We start from the raw sequence: 16111 nt of genomic DNA, 5'->3' as shown, positions 1-16111 counted from the left end.
AACCAGCTTGAAGAACTTTGAAAAGAATAATGTTCAAATATTGTACTATCCAGGTGTGCAAAGCTCTTGGAGACTTACCCAGAAAGTCTGACAGCTGTAAACACTGCCAAAGGTGATTCTAACATGTATTGACTCAGGGGCGTGAATACATACAGTATGTAAATGAGATATTTCTGTATTTCCTTTTCAATAAATTCAGGCTGTAACACAACAAAATGTGGAATAAGTCAAAGGGTATGCATACTTTCTGAAGGCACTGTACATAAGAGTACATACATAAATCATATGGATGCACTCTGATGTTGAAACAAGTCTCTGAATGCCAAACATACACAAAGAATACTCTCCAAAGTTGTGAGTATTACCTGATCATACCCAACAGTGTTTTAGTCATGGCCGATTTGAGCTAAAATTAAGCAATATTTTTTGAATTATTAAGTTATGAATATAATCTTGGTTCCCTGACAGATGGAATGAGACATAACACATAAGCCAATGAGCAGGGACCTCAGCCAATGAGCTGAGTGTGTGAGAAAAGGAACAGTTTGATAAAGATCTTGTACATCAACAAGTCCTCCTAATGTGGTTCACCTGGTTGGTCTTTATTGCTTCAGGACAGAAAGTTCCGCTTACCATCCTTATTGATTTACTTGAGGTTTAATTGAATACATCTAATGGATTCTTACTGGGGCATATTTCAATGAACTTCAATAACGCTCAGCTTGAGCACATTGAATGGCCGAATTCATACTGTAGAGAACACAGCTATCATTGAGTACAGTATACGTAGAGACTGAACGAGAAAGATCCTGACACCAAATACAGGAGACGCTTTTTCTCAACAGTGAAGTATCTTTTTGGTTACCCTAAAATGAATAGTACATTTTTTTTAAATTGAATATCACACAATATCAATATTGTCTTTCAAGTGAAAGATTAAGTTGAATATTAATAGGACTTTCGATGCAAAGAGCAGGATAGATATTATTGTAAAATTCACATAAAACATAAATCAGCAGTTTCAGGTCTAAAAACTGTCAAAAAATATGGCCCTCCGAAACGCTCTGATTCTTACCTCAATAGCAACACTTTATAACACTGCTGGAACAAACCTAGATATTTCATACAGGTGGTATTCACTTTATTTTCAACTATCATTGTGGATATTTAGTGCTGGAATTTTGGAGCTGTAAAAAAATCAAACTGCCCTGGAAAACAATTGGTAGAGTATACATTTGTTTACACTAGGGTTACATTATTATTATTATTACTATCAAGAGATGCAGACAGTCATTTTAGTATACAGGTTTCTGTGATACTTTGCCATTTTGTATGAATTGCACTGCCCAAACTTGCAGCTGCACCCACAGAGGACTCCTAGTTGTAACAAATGCAAGACAAGAGTCTACAAAACACAGTTCAGTGTCTGTTAACAGAAATGAATAGACCTCTTATATTAAGACACACGAGTTGTAAAATATGCATCCATTGGAAATAAAAGTATTTCTTTTCAATTCACAACCAAGCCTACCAGTAGTTACAATATTTACAGTAGGTACAAAACAGTAATTATTAGCATTCTCAAGGGAAATCCCCTTAAATCTAATTTTTCTTAGAAAGGATGTATCAAATAAGATGCCACCTATGTTTTATTGTCAAAGCAGCACTGATGTGAGATTTGGATTTTGTTAAAACGAATCAGCAGCATGTTTACAATAGCACATACTTCCATAAACACTGTCAGTACATCTCAAACTGCAGATTCAAGTTTCAGGGATTTTTTTTTTAATATATAATAGAATCTTGAGGTAAGACCATAGTTATCAATACTGGACCTAATCAATATAAATGCTGAACCCTTACAAGTTTGCGCTGGAGAGGCTACAGTATATCTCTCCCATTCGTAACACTGTAGAGGTAAGGGGATGCATTCAGTAAGACCGTTCTGTAATAAGACATTTCTTCAGAGGAGTTGGTGATGAAAGTGTGCTACTGTGCAAAAACAAATGAACATGTTGAAGTTGGAACTAATGGACAGAATCAGAAAACCCCTGTCCAGTTACGGGACCAGCCTACTGTGTTGTGCCATTCTGTTGTCTCTGCTATTTGGTACTTCAGCAGAAATCCCTTCCGTAACTCTCTGCTCTTCTAAGGCCATTTCCACCGCCATGGTTCTGTTCATGTAAGACCACTGCAGTGAATCAAAGAACATCTGTCATTTTTTAAGATACGAAACAATTAATATCACCGCAATAGCTGAGTGATATGAAATAATAGCAAGAATCTGGTTGTTAGTTTTCAATGGAATATACATGCACGATCGGATGCCTCTCCCTGGGACTTGCAGGATTCGGAGTGTCTAGATGTGGTTAAAACAGAGATTAAACGGGTAATGCTCACTGTCGTGATGACTCCAAGTCCCACAGCCACAATCACCTAAGAAGTCTGAAGATTATGTGTAACTTTTGTGCGATAATCCCACTGGTTACAGCCATTTAATCCAAGGAACCAGTGAGAGACAACCACACCAAAGAAGACATACAAAACCAACCAATAGGAATAGAACACCTGGAGCTGCTTTTAAACGGGGTCCTGTACTTGGAGACGTTGGCATTAGATGAAGTCGGTATTGTAAAATCCTGTTTATGAGTTAAAAAGGGAGAATCAGAGAAGTGGGGAGGCAGGCTGGTTCAGCCTAGTAACAGTTTACTTTAGACCAGAGAGCCTGCTCTGCTCTGGGCTGGCACCATGACGGGCACGGCGCCCATGCGCTCCAGCGTGGCCTGGCTTACGGCGTACGAGTGCGTGTACCCGCCATGCGATGCCACCGTCACGGGCTTCAGGCTCACTGAGCCATTGCTGCGCACCATGGTGGGAGGGGAGGGGGCGGAGTTGGTGGTGACCACCAGAGTCTTAGGTGGGGGGAGGGTGTGGCTACCATTGGAGTAGGCCTGGCGGGCCAGGGGGGCGGAGCCCGGCGGAGCTAGCGTCCCGTGTCCTGTGTGCGCTGCATGTCCCCCAGTTTGACCTGTGTGACCCGCCTGCCCCGTAGAAAACGTCTGGCGCGTGTCGCCATTGTAGCGGGTGTAGGAGTTGGTGTCGTAGTTGGGCTTGGGGTTGTGCCAATACCGGCTGTTGTAGGTGTTGGTGGACGTCAGGGTGTCGTTCTCAGAGGATGAGGCGTCGGCGTGAAACGCTTTCACTGAAGACGACCTCTTAGGGGGCAGGTCGTCCTCCCTGTAAAGCACAAAGGGCACGGGGAGGTCACTATAGGGTTAACAGTTTTTCATATCCAACTCAATCTCTTAAGTTGTATGTCACTCTTAATCTTATTTCCATCAACATCATATGTGACGTACACTACCGTTCAAAGGTTTGGGGTCACTTGGAAATGTCCTTGTTTGTGAAAAAAGCTAAACATTTTGTAGATTAAAATAACATCAAATTGATCAGAAATACAGTGTAGACATTGTCAATGTTGTAAATGACTATTGTAGCTGGAAATGGCAGATTTTTAATGGAATATCTACATAAGCGTACAGAGGCCCACTTTCAGCAACCATCACTCCTGTGTTCCAATGGCACGTTGTGTTAGCTAATCCAAGTTTATCATTTTAAAAGGTTAATTGATCATTAGAAAACCCTTTTGCAATTTTGTTAGCACAGCTAAAAACTGTTGTCCTGATTTAAAGAAGCAATAAAACTGGCTGCCTTTAGACTAGTTGAGGATCTGGAGCATCAGCATCTGTGGGTTCGAATACAGGCTCAAAATGGCCAGAAACAAAGAACTTTCTTCTGAAACTCATCAGTCTATTCTTGTTCTGAGAAATGAAGTCAATTCCATGTGAGAAAATGCGAAGAAACTGAAGATCTCGTACAACGCTGTGAACTACACCCTTCACAGAGCAGCGCAAACTGGCTCAAACCAGAATACAAAGAGGAGTGGGAGGCCCCGGTGCACAGCTGAGCAAGAGGACAAGTACAAGTACATTAGAGTGTCTAGTTGGAGAAACAGACACCTCACAAGTCCTCAACTGGCAGCTTCATTAAATAGTAAACGCGAAACACCAGTCTCAACGTCAACAGTGAAGAGGCAACTCCGGGATGCTGGCCTTCTAGGCAGAGTCTGTGTTCTTTTACCCACCTTAATCTTTTATTTTTATTGGCCAGTCTGAGATATGGCTTTTTCTTTGCAACTCTGCCTAGAAGGCCAGCATCCCGGAGTTGCCAATTCACTGTTGACGTTGAGACTGGTGTTTTCCAGATACTATTTAAAGAAGCTGCCAGTTGAGGACTTTCACCTGTATTAACATAATTGCAAAATTGTTTTTTTAGCTAACACAACGTGCCATTGGAACGTGCCATCGTATTTGGTGCTTTTACGTTAACAAGTGTGTTGCAACATCCAAATTTCATCTTAATACACAATTAGGTTTCCCTTCCAGTTCTGACTGTTTAGTCAATGCCCTATGAAGTAATCTGCAGCTTAAGTCCGACTGGGTTTTCTTCTTTGTCTTCTTCATGTTTGACTGTGCTGTTAATGAAAACGCTAGTCGGAAATGGACTCATAATTGCAAATAGTGGGATTGGTTTAAAAAACCTGTTTCTTTCAAGGTTATGAACATTTAAATAGGCAAATCCATTTGCAACACCAGTCTGAGCAGTCAGTGTTCCTTACTGCGAATGTTTAATGTAAAAACTTTTTCAAGAAGGTTTTGTGTTTGATCTCCACTAATTAGATATAACACTGTTTTGAACACTCTCTCTTCGCAGATGAAACTTAGTGCACCTGATACCGATGTGGATGTCTCTGATATAAAAAGGGATTTAAGTGAGACAGTCTATTAAATGAACATGCAATATGCATGACTTATCTTAAAAATGTATAGTTAAACAGATACAGTATGAGGCACCTTCTGGCACACCTACATTAGCCAGAGAGATCATATTTACATCTGGCTTCAGATGAGCCACAGTGGCCTGTTGTGTTTCATGATATTATAAATGCAATACTGGTATCCTATTAGTCGGAATAGTGCTTGTAATGATTGGGATGGCCAAAATAAAATAAAGACAAGTGGTTAAAACTGTAATGAAAAAAAATATGGTTTAAGAGGTACATTCTTAAACTTATTATCACTCTATGAGGAGTGACATTCACTTCCACAGCTTGGTCCTGATACATTTTGTTTACATTTTGTTTTAATTGTCAGTGGTATAAGTGCAGAGGCACCACACTGAGACCACATTTATATTCAGGGACATTATCAACACCCAAATGAGGCAGATGTTATCCCACTCGCTCAGAGCTGAAACATTTCAACAATGATTTATCTTCAAATTGATTTATGAAGTAATTTAGAGGAAGAATAGCAGGCCATTAATACAAGCGACAGAGAATTCACATAGTATTTGAAATGACAAATTGGGGTGTGATGAAGAAAAGTTTGAACACCTTAACAAATGGATAAAACTAACTTCAAAAGGGTAATCATCCAATTTCAAAGATACAGTATATCTCCGTTTTCAACACTTGTCTACGGCATAGTCTATGTAGCCTATCAAATGCACAGCACCAGAACAGTTACGGTGAGTTCAGAGTCTAATGTTTAGACTAGTGTGTTGCTATAGATGGACAGAGAGGTGCGGGAAATGGAAGAAAGCAGGAAGTCAATGGAAAACCCACCTGATCTCGTTGGGTATCTCCTCCTCCTCGTATTTGTTCTTGTTCTTCCAGTAGAAGAGTGTCACCAGCACCAGTAGGGAGCAGATGATGACAGCCAACACGCCCGTGGCGATAGTGCCAGCTATGAGACCCACACTCTGGGGCTGGGCTGAAGGACCAGGGGAGAGAGAGAGAAAGAGAGACTAAGTCCTGGGGTCATGTTCATTAAGTACAAAACAGAAGAAAAGGAACTACCTGAACCTCTCAACTATGAAACACTTGTTTTCCAATACATAACGTTTTGCTCGGTTTTCCCTAATGAAACGGGACCTAGATCACACACGACCAGTCATGCCTCTACAACAGCTACTTTCAATACTGCTAGCTCCTGAAACTCAGCACACACAGCTATTCATTCGTGGCATGAAGCCACTCAAAGCTGCAGGCGCATTATGACATGAATAAAACATTGAGGAGCTTTGGTGGAACGCCAACAAAATGCCCCATGGTTCTCCAGGACCTGTAATGATGTCCTCACTCATCCCCCCAGGTAAACACTTTGAAGAGGGGGACAGGGAGGGAGGGATGGAGAAGAAAAGCTGTGTTCACAGGGAGTTTGTGCTGTCTGTGAATATTTCTTAATGAGTTAAATACACACAGCGGTCACTGTCTATTTGATCAGGCAACTTTTCATTTGTGCCAACAAAGCTACTTGCACTAATTATGTTAATACAGTGCATTGAATATATCCATGGATGCAAATGGCTCTATTATGCTACCATAGTGAATTGGAGGAAATATTTAATTGGACTGAAGTGTGATTTCATTTGGATGTCTATTATGATGTTTGAATTTTAGCATAATATCTGAACCATAATATCTATAATACCTGTACCATTGTGCTTTTATCAGAAAACGATTTGTTAGTGAGTTTTAAAAACCACAACAGAAATGTGTATTAATACTAGCCATTTCCACTATGAGGGCCGCTTTAGGTCAGTATTTTGTTCTACAGATCAGAGACAGTAGTACAGTGGAAGGTGTTAAATCATACATGCTGCAACATACGCTGGGAGAATGATGCTGTCGTTGTTGACAGCTGAACAGATTGCTGAGTGGCGATAACGATTTTTATAGGATCACTCTCCTGATCCTATAGTGGGTCCCCTCCCTGACAGACATACAGACAGCCCCCTGTGCCTCTGTCAGAGCACTCATCACAGCCACAGCTACCGCGCTGGTGACAACCGGTGACATGCCATTTACTCCTTGACAGTCACAAACCCCAAACGAGCCACTCACTAAATTTGCCACTGGTGTCAGCGACTGACTACTCTAAGGCAGGGTCAGGCGAGTGCAGTAGCAGTATAATAACTCAGGTGACAGTGTTACTAGCCACTGGCAGGGGTGGAATTGGGAGAGGGGGAGCGTGAGAACAACCTTTTCCTGGAGTAGCTGAAGGATAGGACTAAAAACAAACAAAATATAACTAATATAAAATGTACTGTCCATGAAATGTATGTAGTATGTATAAGCCTGAAGTGGAAGAGAAATTATTGTTGTCACTTAATTTACTCCAATTAGGGGAGGGGTGGTATGGTTAGGGGAAAATAATAAAGAACATTTAAAAAAATATATACAGAACCAGTCAAAAGTTTGGACACACCTACTCATTCAAGGGTTTTCTTTATATTTACTATTTTCTACATTGTAGATGTCACGTGTGCTCCCTCTCCGGCCTCTAGGTCACCAGGCTGCTCGATATGGCTCACACCTGTCACCATCATTACGCACACCTGCACGTCGTCAGACTCACCTGGACTCCATCACTTCCTTGATTACCTACCCTATATATGTCACTCCCTTTGGTTACTTCCCCAGGCGTCATTGTTTCTGTTTCTTGTCTGTGCGTTGTTCGAGGTTCTTGTTTTGTATTATGTTCCATTTATTTTATAAAAACACTCACTCCCTGAACTTGCTTCCCAACTCTCAGCGCACATGATTACAGTAGATTAATAGTGAAGACATCAAAACTATGAAATAACACATATGGAATCATGTAGTAACCAAAAAAGTGTTAAACAAATCAAAATATATTTTAGATTCTTCAAATTAGCCACCCTTTGCCTTGATGACAGCTTTGCATACTCTTGGCATTCTCTCAACCAGCTTCATGAGGTAGTCACCTGGAATGCATTTCAATTAGAAGGTGTGCCTTGTTTGAGCCAATCAGTTGTGATGTGACAAGGGTAGGGGTGGTATACAGAAGATAGCCTTATTTGGTAAAAGACCAAGTCCATATTATGGCAAGAACAGCTGAAATATGTAAAGAGAAAAGACAGTCCATCATTACCTAAAGACATGAATGTCAGTCAATATGGAAAATTTGCAGCGCTGTCGCAAAAACCATCAAGTGCTATGATGAAACTGGCTCTCATGATGACCGCCACAGGAAAGGAAGACCCAGAGTTACCTCTGCTGCAGAGGATACATCCCTTAAAGTTAACTGCACCTCAGATTGCAGCCCAAAAAATGCTTCAGAGTTCAAGTAACAAATGCATCTCAACAGCAGCTGTTTAGAGGAGACAGAGCATGAATCAGGCCTTCATGGTCAAAAGGTTGCAAAGAAACCACTAATAAATCCCACCAATAAGAAGAAGAGACTTGCTTTGGCCAAGAAACACGAGCAATGGACATTAGACTGGTGGAAATCTGTCCTTTGGTCTGATGAATCCAAATTTGAGATTTTTGGTTCCAAACACTGTCTTAGTGAGATGCAGAGTAGGTGAATGGATGATCTCTGCGTGTGTGGTTCCCACCTTGAAGCATGGAGGACAAGGTGTGATGGTGTGGTGGTGCTTTGCTGGTGACACTGTCAGTGATTTATTTAGAATTTAAGTCACACTTAACCAGCATGGCTACCACAGCATTCTGCAGCGATACGCCATTACATTTACATTTAAGTCATTTAGCAGATGCTCTTATCCAGAGCGACTTACAAATTGGTGCATTCACCTTATGATATCGAGTGGAACAACCACTTTACAATAGTGCATCTAAATCTTTTGGGGGGGGGGTTAGAAGGATTACTTTATCCTATCCCAGGTATTCCTTAAAGAGGTGGGGTTTCAGGTGTCTCCGGAAGGTGGTGATTGACTCCGCTGTCCTGGCGTCGTGAGGGAGCTTGTTCCACCATTGGGGTGCCAGAGCAGCGAACAGTTTTGACTGGGCTGAGCGGGAACTGTGCTTCCTCAGAGGTAAGGAGGCGAGCAGGCCAGAGGTGGATGAACGCAGTGCCCTTGTTTGGGTGTAGGGCCTGATCAAAGCCTGAAGGTACGGAGGTGCCGTTCCCCTCACAGCTCCGTAGGCAAGCACCATCTGGTTTGCACTTAGTGGGGCTATCATTTGTTTTTCAACAGGACAATGACCCAAAACACACCTCCAGGCTGTGTAAGGGCTATTTGACCAAGAATGAGAGTGATGGAGAGCTGCATCAGATGACCTGGCATCCACAATCACCCGAACTCAACCCAGTTGAGATGATTTAGGATGAGTTGGACTGTGGAGTGAAGGACAAGCAGCCAACAAGTGCTCAGCATATGTGGGAACCCCTTCAAGACTGTTGGAAAAGCTTTCCAGATGAAGCTTGTTGAGAGAATGCCAAGAGTGTGCAAAGCTGTCATCAAGGCAAAGTTTGGCTACTTTGAAGAATCCAGAATCTAAAATATATTTTGATTTGATTTGTTTAACAAGGTTTTCTAATGATCAATTAGCCTTTTAAAATGATAAACTTTGATTAGCTAACACAACGTGCCATTGGAACACAGGAGTGATGATTGCTGAAAGTGGGCCTCTGTACGCTTATGTAGATATTCCATTAAAAATAAGCCATTTCCATCTACAATAGACATCTAAAACATTAACAATGTCTACACCGTATTTCTGATCAATTTGATGTTATTTTAATGGACAACAAAAATGTGCTTTTCCTTCAAAAGCAAGGACATTTCTAAGTGACACCAAACTTTTGAACGGTAGTGTACATGATTCCATAGGTGTTATTTCATAGTTTTGATGTCTTCACTATTATTCTACAATGTAGAAAAAAATAAAAATTAAGAAACCCTTGAATGAGTAGATGTGTCCAAACTATTGACTTGTACTGTATATATTTACAAAAAATATATATGCGGTATTGGAAATTATGCAGACAATTACTTTGATAGAAGCCACAGTCTATCTGCAATATTAAAGCTGATCTACCCCTTTAAAAAAATGACAAATTAAAAAATAAAATATAAATCCTTGAGTATTTCCAGAGTGAAATCATTTTGAACAATAACATTTATATTTTTAAGGTCAGGTCCAAGGATTTAACATTGATAAGTTCCAATAGGGTTTTTTAAAATGTTTTATTCTGAGTGGTACTGCACAAAACCATGCTTATGTCATCATTATGTTGGGTACTTACGTGCCACAACCTGCAGGTTGAGTAGACAGGTGCTCTTGGCGATGGCGTTGGAGGCTGTACACTGGTACAGACCAGAGGTACTGGTACTGATGTTCCTTAGTGTTACGGTCCCTTGCATCTGGTCTGGGGTTTAAACACAAACCATGCCAGTCTAGGGTTAAAACATCACTGGGGAACACCATCCACAATCTCCGAACAAATAGACAAGACACAAAAACATCTAATTAAAATACATTGGGATTAAATATGAATGAAATTCCTTTAGGACTAATAATTCATGTAACCATTTGCTTGTAACGTGTTCCAAAACATTCATACATTACTTACATAATTTAAATAACCAAAATCATTTCTAATAATTTAGGCAGTTGAAATTATTGTTGAGCACATCTTATTTAGTATTATGCAGATATGTTACTTTAAATAACAGCATTATTCAACTTGCTTTAGGATAAGGTACAGTAACTGGGACTACTGGCAAAAACCCAATAGAGGGCACCAAATCACTTACCGTAAAACGTCTGGTGTATATTTTGTACATTATACAGTGCCTTGCTGATATAAACCCAATTACAGTGCCGTTGTTCATACGTCTGATAATATATGGAGTATTACATTATATTACACTACTGCCTTTAAGAAAAGGCTACCATAGGAGCTTGGAACAAACCACATAAACACTTAATCCAGATTACTGGCCTAGATTTCACCCCTACCCTCTTCTCTGTAACATGGGCTGTTTTGCAGACAGATATCATGGTGGCAGTGTTGGTACAGTTGATATCTACTGTGTAAAACAACACAGACAGGCAGGAAGAGGAGTGAGGAAACCTTAGGAAACCTAAGCCGATTTGTCCTTGTGGACGATAGCCTTGTGTTGAAGTGAGCAGTAGTGTAGTACGGTAAGAATCACACTGTGCTGTGATGACACAGCTGGAGAGAGAGAGGAGAGGCCACTGCACGGCTCACACACACACACAAAACTGGGTCCGTATTCAAAAAAAACGTCTCAGAGTAGAGTGGTGATCTAGGATCAGTTTGCCTTGTAGATCATAATGAATAAAATGACTGGAACTGTTGACCAGCTAATCCTATATCAGCACTCCTACTTTGAGATGCTTTGTGAATGCAGGCTCTGAACTGGACCAGGGTGGGTGGTGGCACCCTGAGGGGCAGAGTTGGGGGCGGGTGGGCGGAAGCCACGGTGACGTTACCAAAGATACTTGTTGATTTACCAGCGAAGGTGGGGCAAAAGGGCACGCCCATGGCCAGGGGTTTAATACCTTGCATGGCGGTGTGGGGCAGCTTGGGCAGCGACTCCAGTTTCACCCAGGCGTAGCTGGGTGTGGGAATCCCCTCCTCACTGCTGCACATCAGCATGATGTCAGCGCCCACGTCCAGCGTGCCCTGGACACGGCACGAGGGCACCGACGGGGGCACTGGAGAGACCGAAAGGAGATAGATGGGTGTAGTTAGTACATTAGCGATCAGCACAGACAGATCCTAGCCTCCTGAAGAGGCATTGGGTCTCACACATTACGTTACATTTGAGTAATTTAACAGATGCACCTATCTAAAGCAGGTATTTTTCTTATAGCATACACAAACAGAACTGTGGTGTGCCAACATGCTATAAGAGTCCTCTTTTAAACCAGCTTAGGACACTCATTTGTCACAATAAATGTCACACAATAGAATTCTTACAATATGCAATGTGTTTACACTTCCTACTTTTAATGCATCCATTCTATCACAGTAGGCTATGCACAGTAGCCTGGTCAGTAGTCAAGTTAGAGTTGCCAGGCTATATGTGCATAGTATGCAACCCCTTAATTGTAATTCTAATGCAGCAGTGTGTGTTTTACCCAGCACGGTGAGGCCGATGACCCCGATGTTGCGCCCCCCTCTGTCGGGGAGGTTGTTGACCAGGCACTGGTAGGTCCCCGTGTCTGACAGCTGGGTGTTGTTGATGAAGATAGAGGCACTTGTGCTCGGCATGGTGGCCACGAAGCCCACCCGGCCATTTAAGTGGTTGGCTAGACTGAACACTTGGCCACCTTGGTAGATGATCACCTGAGATGAGAAAGACAAAAAGGCAGAGATTCACTCACACCGTTTCTATGGAATATCATTAGTTTGACCTAACAAAGATCCTATGGATCGAAATGATGGTCAATAGGTGGTCATTAGGAACGTACAATGTGCAGGCCTTTCTGTTATTTTTCTAGCATGTGCGAATGACCACTTCTATTTCAATGGAACATCAGAGATGTTCTGTCCACTGTAGATCCAGATGTGAGTTCATGAAACTATGGCCAACTGTGTCCATCCTGGGTCAGCAGAGGAAAGTGCATTACCTAGATGTCAATTGATGCCGAGCTTTATATTGAGGTACAAACATAATGAATTGATTAATCTTGAGGAAATAAAGGGTATGACGGTATCTTAAATGTGAATGGAAAAACAATCACTGAGGTTAAATGTAATCGTAGAAAGTTACTCAAAAACCTCTCTCTGGTACACACTAGAGATAATTCAACAAGTAATGTTTAATTAAGTTAATTAAAATGCAATACTTCATCCCACAGTTAAATAAAAACAAACAGCAGAGAATCAACAGCCAGGCAAGTGAGTGGATGAGGATTCTGGATACTAAAGAGTGCAGGTGCAATAAACTTTCACAAGAGGGCGACCTAGTGTTGCAGTATATACCGAAGCATCGCTTGACAACTGAAAGGATGGAAGGTGGTCCATCCATGTATAACATAGATGTTCTTGAATGATAATACACAGAATATGATCATTTAAAAATATCCTGAACTATACAAGTATGTTAAATTACAACAAACATGAATTCAAGAGCAGCTTCCAAGCTTTAAAATTGTGAGCAAAAAGAGGGGCACAGCTCAATAGTCAACATACTGTTTCCATCACACACAACAAGGAACTAAAACACCAAACTATGGTAACTATGGTAATAATATGAAGAAGCCTAGCCCCATTGACATGGTCAATTCATCTGCAATGCAATTTCTCCTCAGTAAAGTGATGCCAAGTGGAAAAACATCCAGAAAAATATAAGTACTATTGAAATGAAACCTGTTGATTTGAGCTCTTCTGAGCTGCAGGTTTGAGAGTCGGAGGTGTTCAAAAGCTGTTTGTTGCTTTGAACTCTGATAGAAGCAGTCATTTGTGCGCACCTTCTAAATAAAAAAAACACCTAACCCTTCAGCCAGGCACATAAAAGCATGCTGGGGAATCAGGGAGGCTATTCAGCGGTGATTGAAACACCCATTGAACTGTTCTGTTCAAAGGACCCAGGGATTCACAGAACCATCTCAGTAACGCTGCGTGATGTTCTCCCCTCTCCCTTCCTCCCTCCGTCTCTTCCTACATCCCTCCCTACAACCTGCTGCTTAACCCCATGTAAATTGCGGCGCCGCAGTTTCCTGAGTGCTGAACGCTCCAGTGTGCAAATGGCAGTGATCCCTAGTAAGAACTGGCATGGTCCCAAAGACCATGTCCACTGCCATATTCTTCTTGCTATCCCATCCCCTCTCCCTGCCTGTAAACCAATGAACAAACCCCCCTCCCAACATTCTCATCAGCCATGACATGGGTTGTATTCATTCGGGCACAACGTATAGCAAAACGTTGCAAAATGTTGAAAACGAGCGTTTCTCATTGGGCAAGTTCAGATAGTTTCGGCCCATTTTCTTCCATTTCGTGCCTAGTGAATAGGACCCTAGGGTGTACGACCCTGGTCTGGATCATCTCCTATACTTCCTATAAAACCCAGCATCAGGATACAGCAGTGGTTTATTAGGGAGTAAAGGAGAATGGACAGATTCATTTCACACCAGGCCTCACCGTCTGCATGCAATCGGGCTTAAAGCAGCAATCAGCAGTTGAAACAATAACAAAGCACCCTCCCCACCACTGTTTCGCTAAAAAGCTGAGGGATGGGGCTAAAGAAATGTAACCACTCTCAAATTCATAGACAGAGCTACGGATGCAAGTATTGACCATCCATGATATCAAATGTATAGTTTAAACCATATTTTGAGGCTATATAGTGTTTGTTTACATAAACTTTGTTTACAAACATTGGACTAAAACAAGCTTCTACTGTATTTGGAGTCCCGATGAAGTACAAGAGTTGAACTAAGCTCATGATGCATTTAAGTGATATTCCTCAAGAATCCATCGATATATACAGTGACTTCGGAAAGACATTTTCCCCATTTTGTTACGTTAGCCTTATTCTGAAATGGATGAAATAAAACAATTTCCTCAGAAATCTACACACAATACCCCATAATGCAAAGCGAAAACAGGTTTTCGAAATTTTGCAAATGTATTAAAAACAAAAATACCATATTTACATAAGTATTCAGACCCTTTGCTACAGTATGAGACTCGAAATTGAGCTCAGGTGCATCCTGTTTCCATTGATCATCCTTGAGATGTTTATAAAACTTGATTGGAGTCCACCTGTGGTAAATTCAATTGATTGGACATGATTTGGAAAGGCACATACCGGTCTTTATAAGGTCCCACAGATGACAGTGCATGTCAGAGCAAAAATCAAGCCATGAGGTCGAAGGAATTGTCCGTAGAGACAGGATTGTGCCATGCACAGGTCTGGGGAAGGGTACCAAAACATTTCTGCAGCATTGAAGGACCGCAAGAACACACCGGCCTCCATCATTCTTAAATGGAATAAGTTTGGAACCACCAAGTCACTTCCTACAGCTGGCTGCTCGGCCAAATTGAGCAATCAGGGGAGAAGGGCCTTGGTCAGGGAGGTGACCAAGAACCCGAATGTCTCTCTGACAGAGCTCTAGAGTTCCTCTGTGGGGATGGGAGACCATTCCAGAAGGATAACCATCTTTGCAGCACTCCACCAATTAGGCCTTTATGGTAGAGTGGCCAGACAGAAGCCACTCCTCAGTAAAAGCACATGACAGCCCGCTTGGAATTTGCCAAAAGGTGCAACTAAAGACTCTCAGAACATGAGAAACAAGATTCTCTGTTCTGAGGAAACCAAGATTGAACTCTTTGGCCTGAATGTCAAGCATCACTTCTGGAGGAAACCTGGCACCATCCCTACAGTGAAGAATGGTGGTGGCAGCATCATGTTGTGGGAATATTTTTCAGCAGCAGGGACTGGGAGACTAGTCAGGATTGAGGCAAAGATGAACTGAGCAAAGTACAGAGAGATCCTTGATGAAAATCTGCTCCAGAGCGCTCAGGAACTCAGACTGGGGCGAAGGTTCACCTTCCAACTGGACAATGATCCTAAGCACACAGCCAAGACAATGCAGGAGTGACTTCGGGACAAGTCTCTGAATGTCCTTGAGTGGCCCAGCCAGAGCCCGGACTTGAATCCAATTGAACATCTCTGGAGAGACTTAAAAATAGCTGTTCAGCCACACTCCCCATCCAACCTGACAGAGCTTGACAGGATCTGCAAAGAAGAATGGGAGAAACTCCCCAAATACAGGTGTGCCAAGCTAGTAGTGTCATACCCAAGAAGACTCGAGGCTGTAATCGCTGACAAAGGTGCTTCAACAAAGTACTGAGTAAAGGGTCTGAATACTTATGTAAATGTGATATTTCAGTTTTCTATTATTAATAAATTAGCAAAAGAATCTAAAAACTAGTCTTTGCTTTGTCATTATGGGGTATTGTGTGTACAACATTTCTTAAAATCAGTCCCATATACTTTGTTCTTACAAAAAAGTTTTTAAATTCCCTAGTACAGCCACTATTGAAGGCTATCAAATGCCTTCTCAAAGATGTCCTCTGGTGGTCAAACTAGCACTAACTAGCATTAATGGTCAAAAATGGCCGACACTTAAATAACGTGCCATAGAATTCTGCGGCACCGTGCAAGCTGTGCTGCAGTACGCAGCAACTTTTAAAGTACGATCCACTGTAGGTTGATGAGGACAAAATGTAATCACTTTCAG

General features: G+C 41.7%; 1 protein-coding gene across 3 annotated transcripts in view; it reads right to left on the bottom strand.

The window, feature by feature from the left end:
- Positions 1-1117: 1117 nt before the first annotated feature.
- The window catches only part of LOC115206070 (immunoglobulin superfamily member 11-like), a 112034-nt gene continuing 97040 nt past the window's right edge, over positions 1118-16111 (bottom strand). For all 3 annotated transcript variants that reach the window (XM_029772640.1, XM_029772641.1, XM_029772642.1), the window contains 5 exons: positions 12002-12209; positions 11420-11575; positions 10137-10259; positions 5687-5834; positions 1118-3237 (listed from right to left, as the gene is read on the bottom strand). In XM_029772640.1, coding sequence (XP_029628500.1) covers positions 2712-3237; positions 5687-5834; positions 10137-10259; positions 11420-11575; positions 12002-12209 — 1161 coding nt within the window. In that variant the 3' untranslated portion in view covers positions 1118-2711. The remainder of the gene's footprint in view (positions 3238-5686; positions 5835-10136; positions 10260-11419; positions 11576-12001; positions 12210-16111) is intronic.

Source organism: Salmo trutta, chromosome 13 (genome assembly GCF_901001165.1).
Source record: "Salmo trutta chromosome 13, fSalTru1.1, whole genome shotgun sequence".
Lineage (NCBI taxonomy): Eukaryota > Metazoa > Chordata > Actinopteri > Salmoniformes > Salmonidae > Salmo > Salmo trutta.
This window is presented reverse-complemented; position numbering and strand designations above follow the sequence as displayed.